Consider the following 19989-nt stretch of genomic DNA (forward strand, 5'->3'; position numbering starts at 1 on the left):
TCGAATTATTTTAGGTATTGACTTGTTTCCGATACTTTTATGAGAACAGAACCGAAAAATCAAAATAATTAGACCTTAATAAAACTAAATTTTTTGAATGGTTTCTATATCTCTACATGCAAACGAACCAAGACCCAAAAAATTTGAACCTGAACCTAACTAAAAGAATGTTCATGTCATAGGTGTAAATGTTTTAGTGAACATACCGCACGTACCTAAACACATGTAAACACAAAACTCGCACGTGCCTGAAACACGTACAAAGAAAACGCGGGTTACCAGTTACCACTTACCAATACGAAACGAGAGAATGTAAAAAAAAAAAAAAAAAACGCATCAGCCTCATCAGACTCTCTCCCCCACTGGACCAGATCTACTCGGGTCGGGTCAAACCTCAGATCGTAGAGACGTCACAATCCCACCATGGCGGCAGCCATACGACTCCGCACGCTCCAATCGCAACCGGAGAACAAAGTCTGCGTCGACTGCTCCCAAAAGAACCCCCAATGGGCGTCAATCTCCTACGGCATCTTCATGTGCTTAGAATGCTCCGGGAAGCACCGAGGCTTAGGCGTCCACATCTCCTTCGTCAGATCCGTCACCATGGACTCATGGTCCGAGATCCAGATCAAGAAAATGGAATCCGGAGGCAACGAGAGGCTCAACGGCTTCCTTGCTCGCTACGGGATCGCCAAGGAGACGGAGATCGTCGCAAAGTACAATTCAAACGCCGCGTCGGTTTATCGCGATCGGATCCAGGCCGTAGCTGAGGGAAGGCAGTGGAGAGATCCGCCGGTTGTTAAGGAGGTTGTGCCTCCGTTGCAGGTGCGTGGCACTGGGCCCCACTCTCATTTTATTTATTTAATCTAAAATTTATTTACATATTGGTCCCTAAACTATATAAAGGTTATACTAAGTGCCCCATACTTTTGTTTTGTCATCTTAGGGGAGCAATGGGGGATGGGATGATTGGGATAACGATGATTCGTTTAGGTCTCCGAGGAGGAACCAATCTGCGAGTGATTTTAGGGGATATGGAGGCGGTGGTGGTGGTGGTGGTGGTGGGGCTCCGGCGAAGTCGAAGTCGTCGGAGGATATATACTCGAGGACGCAGCTAGAGGCGTCAGCTGCGAATAAAGAGAGTTTTTTCGCGAAGAGGATGGCGGAGAATGAGTCTAAGCCTGAGGGGCTTCCTCCTTCGCGAGGTGGGAAGTATGTGGGGTTTGGATCGAGTCCTGGTCCTGCTCCCAGAAGTAATCATCAGAGTGGTGGTGGTGGTGGTGATGTTTTCTCTGTTGTGTCTGAGGTAAAGTTTGGTGCTTTTTTGAGAGTGTGGATGTTGTGTTGTGTTGAGTGAGTGAGACTTCTCTCTGTTTGTTTGAAAATAGGGATTCGGGAGATTGTCTCTTGTTGCTGCATCTGCTGCGAATGTTGTTCAGACAGGGACCATGGAGTTCACTTCAAAGGTACTTCTTTTATCACTCTGTTCTATCATGTGCTTGGTTGGCTTAGGTTGTATCCAATAGCCCTTGAAAGCCGCATTTGAATTGGAGTCAAGGCACACTTCTTGGTAGCAAATCTGTAGTCTCATTCCCATGTTTGATAGCTGCATTATCTGGTAGTTAGATTACTAAAACTATGGTTAGAGCGTAATGTTGTACAGACAGGAACCATGGAGTTCACTTCCAAGGTACTTTATCACTCTGTTCTATCATGTGCTTCAGTAGCCCTTGAAATCTGCATTTGATTTAATGTTAAGACACTTTCTTGGTAGCAAATCTGTAGTGTCCTTGTCTCATTGCCGTATCCTCACATTTTCGAGAACGTAATGTAACATAAAGTTAGTGTCTTGTTTTAGCTGCGTAATGAGATCAACTAAAGCTCTGGTTAGAGGGTAATGCTGGCTGCTCTCTAAGTCTATGTTATGTTTCCTGTGCCAAATACGTGCGTGAATCTTGTTTAGCGATGTCAAATTGAGATTAAAACAAACCTTTGTTCGTTGTAGGTCAAAGAAGGTGGCTTAGATAACACGGTGAGCGAGACTGTTAATGTTGTTGCGACTAAGACAACGGAGATAGGACAGAGGACGTGGGGGATCATGAGAGGAGTAATGGCAATTGCTTCACAAAAGGTTGAAGAGTTCACTAAAGAAGAAACTTCAACCTGGAACCAACAGAATAAGAGTGAGGGCAATGGTTACACTAATTCATCTCTTGGAGGGTCGCAATCAAGTTACCAAAACAATTATCGTAGTAACTCGAACTCTTGGGATAATTGGGGGGAAGAGAACAGTACTACCAAAAAGGAAGCGGCGCCAAAAGTGTCACAATCATCATCAGGTGGTCACCACAACAGTTATGGTAACTCGAACTCTTGGGATGACTGGGGAGAAGAGAAGGGTACTACCAAAAAGGAAGCAGCACCAAAGGTGTCGACTTCTAAGGATGATGATGATGATGGTTGGGCTGGTTGGGATGATGATAATGATGCTAAAGATGATGATGATGGTTACTATCAGAGTGGTGCAGGGGATAAGAAATCTGTAGGCCACAATGGGAAACCAGACACTGCTTGGACTGGTGGAGGTTTTCTCTAGCGGTAAGCACGAATCAAGTAAAAAAACTAATTGAACATTTTAATATTTGATTTAATGGCAATAACACTATTCTCTTAGTCCACAGGTGTTTCGTGAGAAATGGAAATGAAGTTGTACAATTAAGGAAAAAGCAAAGACTTGTGGTTGTTGTGAGAGAGAGAGTGGTAAACTCAACCATTGTAAGCCATTGCATGTCTGTTTTTTTTTTCACATTATCGATTGCTTGGCGTTCATGAACTTGTGAGCGTCATTTGCTCTTCTACAATATAGCTTTTTCTTAAATTATTTTATCTCCATTATATTTGTACAAGCTTTATAGGGGATTGCTTGCTAATCAATTCGGGTTAGTCTTCAGCACTTTTTCGATGTTCGAACTTTGATTTTTTTTGAAAATTTGTAATGACATTTTCAACAGTTTTCGTCTATTAATTTTAGTTTTTTGAAAGATATTCTATTGACATTTCCTTAGTGCTTGGAAGAAAAATAAATAGATGATAGAGGTGGAAAACATTCTCTGTCTATATTATTCGTTGACTCATTAGACATTTGAAACGTAAGGAAGACTAATAATAAATGGTTAGCTAAGTTTGCTTAACGTATACGATTCAGCTTGGTTTTTATAAGTTCACATTTTCATTTATACGTCTCATTTCATGTTTTAGTCGAAAAGAAAAATATGAATTCACATGTGCGTTCATCTTGGGTGTATATATATGTTTCATGTTTGCCTATTAACATTTTTCATTTATTGCTAGTGTTTATATGTACGGTACCATTATTTTTTTAGTATATGTTTTACAGTTTGGAGGTTCTCTTTGTACATTTTAATTTATCAAAAACTATATTATAAAATGCAAGTTATATGCTATCGTCTTTGTCGAAAAAAAAGTAGAATGCTATCGTCAGAATTTTCTTATCAGAAGATACATTTATCATTTAAAAACCATAATCAGCACTTGAGACGCCAAACCGACATATAATCCAAATGGGATAAGATCATTCCGGACGTTTTATATACACCACCGGACAACGATGTGCTATGTGGAATGTTGTCATGGATTCATCATTCATGGCTCTGTCGCAGGAACCGGATCAATTCACGCTTCAATTCAATAGTTTCGCATCCTGAACCGGGTCTGATCAATAATTTTATACATACACTTAAAAAGATGGCAATGCATTGGATCCAAACAATGGAAAGAAATATTAAATAGTATTTGTCTGTTCCAATTAATCTAATCAACTTTCTGAATCATTAGTTTATAATGAGTATTTTATCTAGTTCATGTATGAACCAGCTAAAGTTTTTTTGCAATAGATATCAGCATCAAAGCAAAAGGGACATTACCCATTATCAGGATAAAAATTAATTACTCAAACATTAATACATAATTCATATCTTGACGTTGGAAACTTGTGTAGTTAGTGAAAGAAACAGATATCAATATAAGCTTTTGGCATTTTTTTCAAACAAAGGTTCTTCTTCTTTTATTCCGTCTTCTGCCTACCCCGAGAATGTTGGTCTCCCTTTGCAATCGATTTTATTTCCCCTTGTGTTATTATTTTATTATATATATTTCTTATGATTTACATGTCAACCTTTTATCAATCGTCGCCTCTACTCCGTTATCATGCCATAGTTCATGATATATACGTATCATTATACTATGTGTTTGCAATGATAATATGGCTTCGGCACAAACAAATACATATATACATATATATATATATATATATTTATTCAAATCCATTAACATATTTCATAAAATATGTTATGCTAAAGTTGTACTGCTAAGAACAATTTGTCAATCTAATCATAAATCGGTAGATTCGGTACCTACTAACGTAGACGGCATTTGATGAGCCGATGATGGACTTGACATGACAAAGAAATAAAGTAGTAGTATAAGATAAGTGGCAAATCCCATGAAATTTGTAGTAAAATGCCTCAAAATAAATTTACGAAATACATGATTGAGACAAACATTCATTTTATATTAATTGCTTTAAATGAATCATTTACAATATTGAGATTCATATAAAATATTTTTAAAATCTGATTTTTTTCTTTTCGTATTTGATTTAACGAGTATACCAGTTTAGTGGTGTAACAAAATTTAAATCAATAACTAAAAACTAAAAACTAAAAAACTAACAGAGTTATACAAGGATGCAATTAGACGTAGGTAATTACCGACAACTATGTATTAATTGTATGGTAAGTCTTAATAAAAAGATCATATAATTAGACCAAAAATTTGGTAGTAAGATACAAAATACTATTCAAAAATTTGTAAAGGCATCAAAGTATGTTATAATGTTATATATATGATGCATGCGTAAAATGATCATGGTTACAATAATTTTATATAGATTAAATGAAAACATAATTTTGTAAATGGAATGGAATCGGATGAAAACTTTAGAATAGAGAAATTTGAGATTCCTTTTGATTAGTCTTTACTTTATTAGTAAAATGTATGTTTCTTTTCTAATTACTCAACAAAATATCTTAGCATCAAATTAGATTAGCTGTCCGCTAAAACCTTTGTGGACCACCTGTCAACAGCAACACTTCTATCGGCTCACGCGTGAGACTATTTAAAGCCAAGCAAACTCTTCCTTGTTCTTTATCTGTAAAACTCTCAATTTATCTTCTCTCCTGTACATTGTTCTTCTTCACAATCTGCAACGACATTTTTAATTAGGGTTTCTTAGTTCTGAGAGACATCATGGAGATATATGGAATGGTTACAGGAAAAGCAGGAAAGAGTGGATACGGATCAGCATCAACAGCTGAAGATGTCACTCACTCCATTGATGCCAAACATCTCACTGCTATCATCACAGGTTCTTCTTTTCTTTTCCATCTGATATCTTTTACTAATCGTGAAAGAAATAACAAAACAAATCCATTATGGCCATGGAGAAAACTATCTTACGTTTCCCGTGACGTGATCGACTTTTCTATTCCGCCGAAAGGATAATAATACTACTAAGTTTATTCAAATTTAGTATAAACTCAGTGAATGTAACATGAAATATTTTATGGTGTGATTGGTGTAGTAAGAGGAGGGATAATTTCCTCTGTGACCTACTCCCCCCAGTCTTCCTTTGCCATCTCAGTGAGGATTTTCTTTAGGTTTATCAAATGACTTTTTATGAGTTGAAATCTTCCCACAAAAGAAAACCATTCAACTTCTTTCTACACCAATCGCTCCTTAAATACGGAAGAGAAAGTCAAATTTCAAAAGGTTAAGCTAAAGTTAGCATTTCGAGTTAAGCTTTGATTTTTTTTTTTCAAATTATAACAGCCATCCAGTCATCAAATTTTTTCTTTCCTTCATTTCTTTTTTTTTTAAAAAAAATTTAAAAGGCTATACAAACACCAATTTTTTTTTCCTTTTATCGTGAATATCAGTAATTTTGTATCTTGTCTTTGATTAGGACTAAAACTAGAATCAGAAGCCTATATATATATATCAGTATTCTAGCTAATATTTAGCAAAATGACTCAGTTTGTTTTGGAGGGTTTATACAATGAAACTTGAAGCTTACATACTCATATATTATACCATCAAAACCGAACTTATGTAAGATGTTGCTTATTGTTCTATTTTAACCATGCTTTATATCAAAAGCATGAATAATATAACCCAGCAGGATTCTAATTTTTTTTCTTTCTAATGCTTTTAATTTTTGGTATGAAAATCATGTTTTAAAACAAAGTGAAACAATAAAGCAACTTAGATATATATATTTTTTTAGTTAAAAGAAAAACATAGATATTCACTTACAAAAAAAAAAAACATAGATATTCTTTGTTATATATATTTGAGTCAAGGTATAAATTTATTTACAATTGTTTCAGCTACTTAATTTTATGCATCTATAAGACTCATTTCTAGACTCATTCTACGCATATTGTAGACTCATTAATAGTTTTGTACCATTATTCTTTATGTCTTCAATATCCTTACACAAAAATATGAAAATGAAACAACAAAAATAAGGTGGAACAAGTGGGATTGGATTAGAAGCAGCAAGAGTGTTGGGAATGAGAGGAGCTCATGTCATTATCGCCGCAAGAAACACAAAAGCAGCTAACGATTCTAAAGAGATGATTCTTCAGATGTACCCTAATGCACGCATCGACTGTCTTCAGCTTGATCTCTCTTCCATCAAATCCGTCAGATCCTTCATCCATCAGTTTCTTGCCCTTAATGTCCCTCTCAACATACTCATGTATGTATAATTATTTTGTCTTTCTTATGCAGTGAATAAGATTTTGAGGTTTTTCATGTCTAACTTTGTTTTGTCTATGATTATGTTAGAAACAATGCAGGTGTTATGTTCTGTCCTTTCCAGCTCAGTGAAGATGGGATTGAATCACAATTCGCGACAAACCACATTGGTAAAATATCATCTTCTTTGTTTCCTTATAATAAAACTACATTATGTATGACAAATTAAATCATATCTATAGTACGTCATATGTGAATTAGTTATATTATGGTTAACTATATTTTAAACAGAAAAAGTAAATTATATTACCAAAAATTGTACATGAATTTTTAAAAGGTCATATACTCATATGTACTACATTGTCACTATCTTAGAATATGTACTGCCTTGTGTCAACAATTGGTTCACATATGATCAACATGATTAGTTTTTAAGATGGCGATAAATAAACCATTTATCATTAATTTATTTAGTTTATGCAATTCAGGTCATTTTCTGTTGACGAATCTCCTTCTGGACAAAATGAAGAGTAGTGCAAGAGAAAGTGGGATCGAAGGAAGGATCGTGAATCTGTCATCTATCGCTCATACTTATACTTACACCGAAGGCATCATGTTCGATTACATCAACGACCCTGATCGGTAAGTTTTAATACTTTGAAATGAGATGACTAATCAAAATCTTATGTAAAAACTCATTCTAGGCCATTCTTATTTCAGATATTCTGAGAAAAAAGCGTATGGACAGTCAAAACTGGCAAACTTATTGCACTCCAATGCACTCTCTCGTAAACTAGAGGTAAACAAGTTTCAGTGTTAATAAGTAAGCAACACTATTTTTTTTATAAACCAAAACCATAACTATTTGAAATATCAATATTAGTATATTACAATATATCTTAACATGATGGGGCGTAGGAGGAAGGTGTGAACATCACAATAAACTCGGTACACCCTGGACTTATAACCACTAATCTCTTTCGTCACTCCGGTTTAGGAATGGGTACGTACCGGTTATCTATTTTTATATTCCAACATTTTCGTTACTTTCTTATCAAAATCGACATTTTTACATTATTCAGCGGTCCTCAAGGCTATGAGTTTCTTCTTATGGAAAAACATACCACAGGTGAATTAAATTCCCTCCATTTTTAGTTATTATTTATTTTATTGGTCTTTTCTTAAACTGAAATTCTGTTATTATTTTGGCGGCAATGGTCCAGGGAGCAGCAACGACATGCTACGTGGCACTTCATCCTGACTTAAAAGGCGTCACCGGGAAGTACTTCACGGACTGTAACGTCACCACTCCAAGTAACTTCGCCATCGACACTACCCTCGCCGATAAACTTTGGGATTTCAGTATAAAACTCGTCGATTCTCTTCCCTAACTATATATCTAAACAAATTTGTACTCGATAATGTTTTCCATTAATTTTTATCACCACATATTTGTTTATGGAACTAATATTATAATCAGAAACACCATTGAAAAAATAAAATGAAATGTAACTAATGTCTAAATAATATATCAACTGGTTATCCGAATGTAATTAACAACATATATTATAAACAATAGCATTTGTGATGTAACCCAAAGTCCGAACCGAACATATGAACTGAATAATCTTAATCCTTAACCAATTTATAATCCATAATATTTATCATCCGAACCTGATCCAAATTCGGATCAGTACTAAAATACTTGAACATATTGATCTTGAATATTTAAATTAGTATCCAAATAGATACCTGAAACTTTAAATATTTGCTTTTTTTTAAAAAAATAGGTCGTAGGTTGAGAAAAGAGTTCCAGAATAGTTATCTGTTTGTAAAAAAAAAAAACAAAGAGAAATTAAAAAAATATTCGTAGGTTGATATTCACGTCGGTTTTAGAGTTTGATTTTTTTTAGGAACTAAATTATTACTAGTTGATCGGTTTGTGTTTAGAATACGCTTTCGAAATAGTTCATTATGTAATACTGAATACATTTTTTTCGAGGCCAATCGGATCAAGCTAACAGAGGATATAAACAAAAGAAAAAAATTATTTCAGGCTTTTTTCTTTTTTTGGTCAAAAAGAATTATTTGAGGCTTATTTCAAAGTTTTTCTCTTTCTTTTTAGAAAAGGAAAAGTGCAAGTGATGTAGATCCAGAACGACATCGTTTTGGTTGTAACAATTGGGCTTTGTTTGCTCTGATTTGGGCTTCCCTCTCGACTAATAAGTACGAACACTTAACACTCTGTCTCACACTGTCGTGTTTTCTTCAATCCGATTTTCATCTCTCACTTGCTGGCTTGCTGCTACAACAATGGCGTTTGTTTCCACTTTCCGCCGTATCTTAGCCGGATCCAACAACAGCCTCTCGTCGTCATCATTCTCCTTGGTTCACCACTGTTCAACTCTTTCATCTCCCAAGCTCTTCGTCAGCGGTATTATTTCTTTCTCTGAATTCAAATTCTCATTCAGTTTCACCCAAAAAATATAAAAAGATCAGCTTTAGGAACAAAACTCAGAGATGCTATAGATTTGATAAGCAAGCTTTGGTGATCTTTGTCATGTTCTGATTGATAAAGTATCCAACTTGTGTCTCTAGAATCAACATGCAAGTTTACTATGTTTCTTTGAGTTGTGTCTTGCTTTTAAAGACCTCCTTTTTAATATGTCTGAATGGCTATAAATTAGAAGAGAATGTTATTCCATTATATGAATGAAACTCTTTGTATCTTTGTGCATTTTGAATAGGTCTCTCCAGACTCACAACCAATGAAAAGCTTCAGGATGCCTTTGCTCCTTTTGGCGAGCTCGTTGATGGTAACACCACTCTCTCACTCGCTCTCCCTCCTTCCTGATCCAGCAAGTTATACATCATCAAAATCACTCAGCCGCGTATTTTTTTTTCATACTGTAGCTAGAGTGATCACAGACAGGGAGACTGGAAGATCAAAGGGTTTCGGTTTTGTGACATACGCAACAATACAAGATGCAGAGAAGGCTAAGGAAGGAATGAATGCAAAGTTTTTGGACGGTTGGGTGATTTTTGTTGATCCTGCGAGACCTAGAGAACCAAGACGGCCTCTCCATCAAGATCATCAGCCTCAGTCTTCTTCCTCTGGATCCGGTTTCACTACTAACAAAACCATTGGCTGGTGTAAATGAACAAGAAAAAAAAAGCCAAACACTTTTGCATTATTTTTTTTTTGTACCAAATGAAAGAAAAAACAGCTTCTTCAAATTTATTTTAGACCTTAACTTATGTTTTTTTGAGACAATCAGATCATGCAATAGGTTAACAAAACCGGAAAAGACTAAACCGTTCTGTTTTCACTGTACAATCAGACAAAACAGCCTTTTGGTCTCTCTCTCTCTAGGGTTGAAGGAGTTGGATTTTTTTCAGACACAAGTACAAAAAGGACAACCAATCAAAATCTGCAGCTTCGTGAACTCGAGTTTTGGCGATTGTTGTTCTCAAGAAAGATGCATTCTTGTTATCATACGCACTTCTCCTCCCTCAAGCTTCCACATTTCTTTGCACCGAAGGTCTTTAGTTTCTCTCATTATCCATTAGCTGATAGCTCCTGAGACTAAGAAGAAAAGTTTGAAACTGTAGTATTTTTTTCCTTTTCTATGTATCAGAGTTTTGTGGCGTCTTCACGGAGAGAGTTAAGAGTGTTCGCAGTGGCAACCAGTATGGATGATGCGTCTGGTAACATACCAGCGGCTCCAATTTCTCTACCTGAAGGCTCATGGAAACAGGTTTTTTTTTTTTAACTTTGCATTGTGTTGGCTTTTATTGAGTTTGCTTCAAGGATTGAGAATTTGGAATCTTTTTTAGATAGGTGGTGGAGTGACAGCTGCGAAAGGGTTTAAAGCTGCTGGTATGTATGCTGGATTACGTGCTTCAGGGAAGAAGCCTGATCTCGCTCTTGTTACCTGTGATGTCGACGCTGTTGCTGCAGGTCCTTTGCTCTTGCTTGCTTGCTTCTTTTGGTGGTTTTTAATATGTATATTCAGTGGCTAATAGTTTCTTATTTTCTTCTTGATGATTTGGTTTCAGGAGTGTTTACTATGAATGTGGTTGCTGCTGCTCCTGTTGTTTACTGCAAAAAGGTTCTTGAGACTTCCAATACGGTAAATGAACCCTCTTACCTCCTTATTTGGATTAACCAAAGCATTTTGTAGCCTTCTTCTGAGGCTTATTGAAATCTTTCAGGCGCGTGCAGTGTTGATAAATGCCGGTCAGGCTAATGCAGCTACGGTAAAGATATATCTCTGTTGCTTTCAATAAGTAGAGATCATCTTGAGCTATGTTGTTTACATGTTATTACATGTCATAGTGAAGAAGCCTAGAGCTATGCATCCCTCATTATGGTTGGTTATGTGTTGTGGATTGAGATTATTCCTATCTCAGGGTGATGCAGGTTACCAAGATATGTTAGATTGTGTTGGTTCTCTAGCAACGGTACGTCTTGATGTCTTTTGGTCCTGTGTCTCCCTCAAATCTCATATCCTTCAACTTTCTCTAGTTGTTCTTCATTGTTGCAGCTACTTAAAGTGAATCCAGAGGAAGTATTAATCGAGTCAACTGGGGTTATTGGTCACAGGATAAAGAAGGTACCAACACATTTCTCATTAACTTTGCATCACTCGTGTTTCTCACATCTACAATCTCAATGTTGTTTTTCAGAAAGAGCTTCTCCAAGCACTTCCAACACTAGTCAGCTCGATGTCAGACTCTGTTGAACAGTAATCTCCTCGTCTCTTTCAGCTCTTATGTTACAATATTCACTTTAAATATCAGCCACTTGACACCCTTTCAAGTCTCAACCAAATCAAATTATGATATGCAGGGCAGATTCTGCTGCTATAGCAATCACTACAACGGATCTTGTAAGCAAGAGCGTGGCAGTTGAATCACAGGTAGGTATAAGAAACACAGTTGTGCACTGTTTCTTCCTTGCACAGTTTTATATATCTTACAATGTTTTTGAAAGTGCTCAGGTCGGAGGAACCACAATTCGAGTTGGTGGCATGGCAAAAGGCTCAGGGATGATCCATCCAAATATGGCAACTATGCTAGGTGTATGTTCTTTTAGCTTCTCCTTTCTTTTAGCCTTAAGACAGACACGTTGATGTTGCCAAAACGATATCTATGTTTCTCAGGTCATCACAACAGACGCTCTAGTTGAAAGTGATATCTGGAGAAAGATGGTAAAAGTTGCAGTAAACCGAAGTTTTAACCAGATCACTGTAAGTTAAAACAATTTTCAAACATTGATTATTATTCAGTCCCTCCAGGCTATGATTAATGAAAAAGCCTTGGTCTTATAGGTAGATGGGGACACGAGTACCAACGACACAGTCATTGCTTTGGCGAGTGGGCTATCTGGATCACCTTTTATATCTTCTTTGAACTGTAAGGAAGCTGTACAGCTTCAGGCATGCCTTGATGCGGTATGTTTTTGCTATCTTTCTAACAGTGGCTCATAAGCTGGACTTAAACATGGAACTCTAAAACTAATAGGTGATGCAAGGACTTGCCAAATCAATAGCTTGGGATGGCGAAGGCGCAACATGTCTCATTGAGGTAACGGTAAAAGGAACAGAAACTGAAGCAGAAGCAGCGAAAATTGCACGCTCGGTGGCTTCCTCTTCACTAGTTAAAGTATGTGAGCGGAGATAGAGACACATGAATGATCAAAGAGGTCATTCTTCTTGTTTCTAACGTCTGTCATTGCTGGTTGTGATAGGCAGCTGTTTATGGAAGAGATCCGAACTGGGGACGCATAGCTGCAGCTGCTGGCTACGCTGGCGTTTCTTTCCAGATGGATAAGCTTGAGATATCACTCGGCGAGTTTTCACTCATGGAGAGTGGTCAACCTCTTCCTTTTGACAGGTTTCTTATCTTACAACTGATCTTGTCTCAATCGCAAAATAAAGTTAAATCATGTTCTTACACAAATGTGTATATATACACAGGGATGGAGCTAGTAACTACCTCAAGAAAGCTGGTGAGGTTCATGGAACTGTCACAATCGATCTATCAGTAGGTGAAGGTGCAGCCACAGGAAAGGCGTGGGGGTGTGATCTTAGCTATGACTATATCAAGATCAACGCTGAGTATACCTCCTGAGACCAAGATGCAGAGATTCATGTAATGTTGTGTTATGTTCTCAATTTATAAACTACATTTGCTTCAAATAAGAAAACATCATTTCAAATAACAAAGCTCCGTTGAGTTCTTCACAAAAGCTTACACAAAATCTTCACAACAGTACTTAGGATCAACCATTACACATAAGAAAGATAACACACACACACAAAAAGTGAATTTGATTATTTATTAGACAAAGAGGAAGAGCACATCTCATTGATGTGTGAAGATGTGCCAATGCCATTCAAGAAGATGCAGCAACTATAGTCATCTGAGTAACCCAATCAAACTTGTCGCGACTGTGTTTGCCGCGAGAAGCTTGCTTCTTGTTGTCCTTGCCACTACGAGAGGAACTAGAGCTGTCTTTGCCCTTCTGTCCTTTCTTCCCGTTCTTCCTGTGGCCGTCTTTGCTCTTTGATTTCTGCTGCTGCTGCTTCTTGTTTCTCGTGTGGGAAGCTATAGAAGGAGGAGGATCATACACGTCATCCGCCCATGAAACACTCGTCTTCCTCAGTGTCAAGCCATGCTTCTCCCGGCTGCCTTTTATAGCAGGGATGAGAACAACAACCGGTGCCTGTTGAAAATGACAAAGCTCAATCCCAAGGACACTTAAGACTCTTATTGAAGTATAAACAATGACTTACAGTAGTAAGGTTCTCATCCTTGTCTTCATCATCTGAACACTTGAGAGGTAAAGAACCTAAAGAAGATTTGGTATCTGATTCTCCATTCACAGTTTGGTTTATATAACCAGTCTCATCTCCATCAGGTTCCAGAGAATCTTCAGAGCATTGGGTGGGACTGGAAGAAGGCAAGATCTCAAAGTCTGAATCTTTACCAGAAACAGAGCTCATATCCAACTGCCACAAAACAAGCTCAAAGTTATCACCTTTGAGATAAAAAAAAGCTACAAAATGTTCATACCTTCGTGGGTTCAAGTAAAGTTTGTGTCTTTCGATGAGAAGAGAGCAGAAGAAGGAGAGATGTTAACTAAGATTACCACGCCAATCAGACTTTTGAAGAGGTTTAAGACGATGCGAAGACAAAGCAGAATGATAAGGAGTCAGAGAAGGAACCAAAAGGAGAAGCTTAGAGGGCAGCGAAGGCATTATATCTTATGCTCTTCGTAACCCTTTTAACCCAACGGAAAAGCCCTAATTCTCTAATTTCGATTCCAGAAGAGTTCTCAGAAGAGAGAGAGAGGGATGATTCTCCGAACAGCTCTAGATAGATACCCAAGAAGCCTTTAGAATCGGATCATGGAAACCAGAAGGAAAATCAAGGACAATGGATTTTGCGTGTGAGGAGGAAGACGACAAAGAAGAGAAGCTAATTTGAGAAGACGAAGAAGATGACGTCTTAAATAGAAAAGTTAAATCAACGGTTGATTGATGTGTTAGACAATATCACGACCGTACACGTGTACTGAGTGAAGACTTTTGGGCCTTGATATTTTTATATTGGGTCTTGAGGCATGTTATACACTAATGGGCCGTTGGAGGAAATAAATTGCTACACCATTACTCTTTTTTTTTCTTTTATATGCCCCGGGAGGACAAATTGCTACACCATTGCTACGCTATTGACTGTTATTTTTTTTTGAAATAACTATCAGCAATTGCTACTTTACCGGCATGTTTTTTTCTTGAAATAAATTGCTACACTATCGGCTGGTCTAGTTTTCTCCGGAAAGAACACACTTAGTGCTACATAGTAGACTAAGTAGCCATATTACATAAAAAATCAAATTCAGAACTGATGTGGATATACACCAAGCTCAAGAGATAGCTAGTAGTGACCGCCACTTCGTATACACCATTTCTCTCGACGAGTTTCCAGTAATGTATATGCTAGATAGGGGAGTATTAGTTTTCTTAGGTTTTGTTCATGTTTAAAGTGTATTTATTTTATTATTTATATAACTTCGACGTTTTGAAACAGAATATTCTACCACTAATCACTAGGCCATCATACTTTTGGTATGCTTGCCATTCATGCAATTGGTATACTTGTTGATACGTTCTGTTCTTTATTCATGGTTTGGTCTTAATAGAAAACTCTTCTATATGACGCTTGAGTCTCTTATGGCTTTTTAAAGGATTCTTAGCCCATGTGCAACGTAAGAAACTTTTGCAACGAGTACTCTCTTCTTTTCTTTTGCTTCCGTTATGATTCAGTATTTTCTATGTTTGCTTTACTTTTATTATGACTAGGTAAAAAACCCCCGCGATATCGCGCGGGAACTCATTTTATAAAAATAAACATTTACATGTATTTATATTTATTTATAGATAATATTAAAATGTATAATTTATTGTTTTAAATTATAACTAAAATAAAAATATGTCAATACTAATTAAGATATATCTCTTATATTAGTTTATATAAATTATTCAGAAATTTTGAATACAACTTAATATTTTTAAACTAATTAAGATAAACAAACACATTTAAATCTAATAAATTACTAGTTTAATAAGGTAATTTATAAAGATAAGTAGGACATATGATTATGTAAAATACATATATCGTCGAAAACATGATTGCATGATAATTTTATGAGATCTTGTTTAATAACATATTTTCTTTGTAAAGCACACACACATTTCTTTTTTTTTTCTTAATTATTTATATCGTATGTAAAGCTAAGTCATTCAATTTATTTTTAAATATTAACTGTTTCCAAAGAAGTATGTTTTAGCATATCATTCCATAAATTGAAATAATATTAAATCGTTTGTTCCTTCCAAGTATTCACTGAATACATATATACTTTTACTTAAATTCTCTAAACATTTATTTACATTCTTTAAAGCTATAATATAATGGAAATAAGAAAATTACAAAAGAACGTCTAAAAAAACAAATGTATTTTAAAGATGAAAATTCATATCCTTATATGTTTTTAGTAATTTAGTATTAGTGATTCTATGAAAAAGGGGAAAGATCTCTTTTTATCATACATATTTTGCTTACTTGATATATAATGATCAAAATCAAAAGCTAACTCAATATTTCAGTTTCAAGTGGTAAGAACGTGATTGAAGATACACAAATGTCAATCTCCTTTTTACTTAAACTATTAATCAATAACAATTAAACGCAATGTAATAATTTATTTTATTAGTTATTTTGTGCTTGAGTAAAAACAAGGATTTAACTGACACAAATACATGTGAGGTCTAAAAATACACTTATTAATATATCTAATTGTAAATATATAATATTGTGAAAATAACTAAATTACTCAAAAAATATAATTTCCATATAGTTTAAAATTTATATAAAATATATATATATAATGAATGAAAAGACAATCTTTAAAATATAAATAACATTTAGGATGAAAAGATAAAATTTTTAGATCTTTTGACAAATTTTTTCAAACAAATGAAATTTTCTATATTTATATATTTTTCAAAATATTTGATGAATTTTGGACAATGAATATTTTCATTTCATAATTTATGTTTTTCTGTTGTGATTTTTTATGGATTATTATTCTAATTGTGATTTTTCTTGTCCACAAATTTATTAAATAAGAGATTAATAGTTGCAATGGGTGACAACCAAACATTGCACCAGCTAGCTAATAGTTGTAATGGTTAGAATCAAAAGTTGTAATGACTAATCACCACTTGCTACATTTACCAACAATTACAATGGTTCATCAAGACAATTATAATCGTGCACTTAAACAATTTCAAAATTTTGCTTAAATCTCCAACAATCCGTCCTCATTTATGTATAATTATAGATTCAGTTAATAAATAGTAAAAACTCATAAATTAAAATGTGCATATAAAAAAAAATATTTTGATTTAATTTGTTTAATACTTATCTATTAATATATAAAATTGTCTAAATATGACAGGGTATTTTATCTAAAATCCGAATAGACAATACCAAATCAAAGAAAAAAACCAGCATCAGAATTTTAAACCATAAAATATAATTGGAAAACTATAAATATATAATGTTATAAAGTAATTAACTTAGCCAACAACAAATTAACCAAATAATTTTAAAATAATTTTAAGATTATTTTAAATATATATTATATATATGAAAATAAAAGAAATATCTCATTGAAAACCTACGCAACCTTTAGAATGAATAGACACATATTTAGGCATTTTTGATAATCTCTTGAAATTTATGCAATTTTAACATGAAAACACACATAATTATGAAAAGACATATATCCTTAATACTCTTTAACCATTTTAAAAAAAAACTAATGTAATATTTAGGTTGAAAAGACACGTCATTTCACATATTCAAAAGGTTAACCCAGAGTTATAATGGTTAACACAAAAATTTGCAAAAACTCATCATAAAAGTCTACTATTACCAATGCACGGATTTATCATAGTTGCAATAGCTCATCACCAAAGACTTTCATCACTAACAACTTCAATGAATTATAAAGACACATAATTATAGAAAGACACATCATTTCATAATTTGACAACTTTGCAATATAAATTGAATTATTAGAAAACCACATATATAGTTTTGTGTTTATTATTGAGTATTAATACCTGAGGAACTTCAACGTCTGTAAATGTCAATATTTGGGAAAAGGATTTTATCAATACTATTAAAACAGAAGCAATTTTTATCTACTTACAAATAGTCTAGGTTGGACCATTATATTTAATTATATTTCCTATTATTTCTACTCATATCTAATTTAACTGTTAAATATACATCATACCTAAAATTAAGGAACTAACTATCTAATCTATTATTTTTTAAACTAATGAATTTAATTTATATTAATTCGAAATTCAAATAACTAATCAATTATATTTTAGTTATTAATGTAATAAATAATTATATATATATATATATATATATTTATTTATTCGTATATATACAACTATATATTAATCCAAATGCAAAAAAAAAAACAAATTGTTCAAAACCCTCACCAAATACATAAAAATATAATTCTTATAGTAAGAGTATTAATATATATAAATATATATTATTAAATAAATATTAATAGTAATTATATGATGAAACATGTTACTATTGATAGTTTAATGAATATATTTTTACGGGTTACTCAAACAGACATGTATATATCAAATATAAACCAATTGAACAAATATATCATAAAACATTACATTAACATAAATCGAAGCCAGAGAGTAAGGGTCAATATTTTAATTGTTTTAAAATATAATTATATCTATAAATTATAAAAATTAAGAACTAAATATAATAAAAATATATATCAAAATTAAAATAATAAATATTTACATTTCTAATGCGAATAATGAAATTAACTTTTAAATTTAAAATAAGCCATAGACAAAACATCAAAAAGTATCTAATAATATGTGAATAACAAAAGTAAACTAACTAAATAAACAATTATATTTTTTTTACAAACGTAAATCATTAATTTGTAATAGACAGATACTCATTATTGATGCTCAAATCTATTTTATTTTTAGTATGCATCCACTCAAATATTAATCCATTAACAAGATGGAATTTTAGTTGGACTAAAATTGTATTAAAATTAGAATATCAATTTCATAATATATTCACTATTCATCTGAATGTTCATGAATATATATTACAATACTCTAAATATACTAATAAATTAAACCGGATTACATATTGAGTCATCTATCAGTTCAACCGATAACCAGATCTCGGGTTTTAGCGGTTGTTATGGATTTTATAGAATTTTTAAATAACAGTTTTTTTTTTCTGAAAACTAAAATGGATTACATATGAACCACCGAATTTGGAAATTTAACTGCGGGGTCGAGTCGAATTTCAAAACATTGAATATAATTTTTCATTTGTAATATTTAAGTGTAGATACAATTAAAATACAAATTTATATCAAATAAATTTGGAATGTTTCGAAAATAATCCCGCGCTTCGAAAGCGCGGGTCAAAATCTAGTCTACTCTATTAAAATAGAGTCATTATTTTTATCTACTATAAAAAAGTCTATGTTAGAAGACCAAATCTGAATTATTAATATGTTTTCTTAGGTTAATATACTAATTTAGTTTTCAGCATATAATAAACTAAAATAGTGGCCTATTAAGTAACAAAAAAAATATTTTTACGTAGATGATTAAAATCCTTCCCCTGCTATATAGGACATTTGTTTATATTTGACATTCCACTTTTGTAACAACCGTATTTCATTTAAATATTTCTATAACATGTTATATTGTATTTATATTAGTCATGATTTCATACTTAATAAACTAATAAAAAGTTTTCATTCAGTTTAAAATGATTATACTAAAATTGACATATATCTACTCTATTAATTTAGAATCCTACTTTTTATCTACTCAAAAAATTGTCTTTTAAGTTTGGACCAATTCATAACTCCTTAGAAATAATTATAACATTCTCTATTATTTGTTTATACAATATAACTCCAGTTTTAAAAAGTATATTCTTAAATTTTACCCTTCAGTTTGATAATTTATCAAAACTATACTTCAAAATGATTCTAACAAACGTAACCATAATTCACAGATCAAAATTATTATCCCTAACCAATTCTAACCAAATAAAATACTAATCACTATAGTGATTTGATATGTTCCACATGATCTATTATTTTGAGAAGTGAACCAATAAATATTTGCAAATGTGTTCATTTGTTATAATTTCATTTTTATTCCATTTTTATTATATGGTCCAAAAAAACATTTAACTCAATATATTTTATATGTCAAACTTTTCTTAGACGTTGAGTTATATAATTCAATAGATTTTAATACATCTGATCCAACTATTTAATCAACACTAAAAATTTATATAATTTAATAAAAATATATAGTTTTAACATTTCTAAGTGTATACACGTTTACATGTGTTATTTTCCTTATCAGACATTTCAATTTGTCTTTCAGAATTCAAATCTTAACAAAGCAATATAAGAAGATACATTATCCACTACGCAATTGTAATATATATATATATATATTTAGTTTGTAAATT

At 33.3% G+C, this 19989-nt stretch overlaps 5 protein-coding genes across 5 annotated transcripts; 4 read left to right on the plus strand and 1 right to left on the minus strand.

The window, feature by feature from the left end:
* Positions 1–298: 298 nt before the first annotated feature.
* LOC106451039 (ADP-ribosylation factor GTPase-activating protein AGD7) lies at positions 299–3045 on the plus strand. The gene is made up of 5 exons (XM_013892892.3): positions 299–825; positions 947–1306; positions 1389–1466; positions 2006–2598; positions 2682–3045. Exons 1-4 carry the CDS (start codon positions 424–426, stop codon positions 2594–2596), a joined length of 1431 nt encoding a protein of 476 aa, XP_013748346.2. The 5' UTR covers positions 299–423; the 3' UTR covers positions 2597–2598; positions 2682–3045.
* A 2245-nt stretch (positions 3046–5290) lies between these two features.
* Positions 5291–8337, plus strand: LOC106397857 (short-chain dehydrogenase TIC 32, chloroplastic-like). Its single transcript, NM_001316069.1, is given in 8 exon segments — positions 5291–5446; positions 6610–6841; positions 6931–7010; positions 7329–7482; positions 7561–7639; positions 7759–7843; positions 7923–7969; positions 8064–8337. Coding segments are annotated over 8 exon segments (963 nt in total). The 5' UTR covers positions 5291–5328; the 3' UTR covers positions 8232–8337.
* A 751-nt stretch (positions 8338–9088) lies between these two features.
* Positions 9089–10114, plus strand: LOC106451037 (organelle RRM domain-containing protein 2, mitochondrial-like). Its single transcript, XM_013892890.3, has 3 exons — positions 9089–9274; positions 9588–9656; positions 9754–10114. The coding sequence occupies exons 1-3, from the start codon at positions 9154–9156 to the stop codon at positions 9999–10001; spliced, it is 438 nt and encodes a 145-aa protein (XP_013748344.2). The 5' UTR covers positions 9089–9153; the 3' UTR covers positions 10002–10114.
* A 26-nt stretch (positions 10115–10140) lies between these two features.
* LOC106451035 (arginine biosynthesis bifunctional protein ArgJ, chloroplastic) lies at positions 10141–13092 on the plus strand. Its single transcript, XM_013892888.3, has 15 exons — positions 10141–10382; positions 10479–10598; positions 10678–10801; positions 10900–10973; positions 11056–11100; positions 11254–11304; positions 11388–11456; positions 11530–11588; positions 11693–11762; positions 11844–11924; positions 12006–12092; positions 12174–12296; positions 12367–12507; positions 12593–12738; positions 12822–13092. The coding sequence occupies exons 1-15, from the start codon at positions 10320–10322 to the stop codon at positions 12973–12975; spliced, it is 1407 nt and encodes a 468-aa protein (XP_013748342.2). The 5' UTR covers positions 10141–10319; the 3' UTR covers positions 12976–13092.
* Positions 13044–14335, minus strand: LOC106451036. Its single transcript, XM_013892889.3, has 3 exons — positions 13921–14335; positions 13641–13856; positions 13044–13570 (listed from the first exon to the last, which is right to left on the minus strand). Exons 2-3 carry the CDS (start codon positions 13848–13850, stop codon positions 13241–13243), a joined length of 540 nt encoding a protein of 179 aa, XP_013748343.2. The 5' UTR covers positions 13851–13856; positions 13921–14335; the 3' UTR covers positions 13044–13240.
* Between the last annotated feature and the right edge of the window lie 5654 nt (positions 14336–19989).

Source organism: Brassica napus, chromosome A5 (genome assembly GCF_020379485.1).
Source record: "Brassica napus cultivar Da-Ae chromosome A5, Da-Ae, whole genome shotgun sequence".
Classification (NCBI taxonomy): Eukaryota; Viridiplantae; Streptophyta; class Magnoliopsida; order Brassicales; family Brassicaceae; genus Brassica; species Brassica napus.

Bases quoted from the DNA above. Each gene is read 5' to 3' on its own strand.
- LOC106451039 (XM_013892892.3), top strand. From the start codon at position 424: ATGGCGGCAGCCATACGACTCCGCACGCTCCAATCGCAACCGGAGAAC. The intron at 826-946 runs GTGCGTGGCACT...TTGTCATCTTAG, and splicing joins AGGTTGTGCCTCCGTTGCAG to GGGAGCAATGGGGGATGGGA. The intron at 1,467-2,005 runs GTACTTCTTTTA...TGTTCGTTGTAG, and splicing joins CCATGGAGTTCACTTCAAAG to GTCAAAGAAGGTGGCTTAGA.
- LOC106451037 (XM_013892890.3), top strand. From the start codon at position 9,154: ATGGCGTTTGTTTCCACTTTCCGCCGTATCTTAGCCGGATCCAACAAC. The intron at 9,275-9,587 runs GTATTATTTCTT...CATTTTGAATAG, and splicing joins TCCCAAGCTCTTCGTCAGCG to GTCTCTCCAGACTCACAACC. The intron at 9,657-9,753 runs GTAACACCACTC...TTCATACTGTAG, and splicing joins TTTTGGCGAGCTCGTTGATG to CTAGAGTGATCACAGACAGG.
- LOC106451035 (XM_013892888.3), top strand. From the start codon at position 10,320: ATGCATTCTTGTTATCATACGCACTTCTCCTCCCTCAAGCTTCCACAT. The intron at 11,763-11,843 runs GTAGGTATAAGA...GAAAGTGCTCAG, and splicing joins GCGTGGCAGTTGAATCACAG to GTCGGAGGAACCACAATTCG. The intron at 12,297-12,366 runs GTATGTTTTTGC...TAAAACTAATAG, and splicing joins TTCAGGCATGCCTTGATGCG to GTGATGCAAGGACTTGCCAA.
- LOC106451036 (XM_013892889.3), bottom strand. From the start codon at position 13,850: ATGAGCTCTGTTTCTGGTAAAGATTCAGACTTTGAGATCTTGCCTTCT. The intron at 13,571-13,640 runs GTAAGTCATTGT...CATTTTCAACAG, and splicing joins AGGATGAGAACCTTACTACT to GCACCGGTTGTTGTTCTCAT.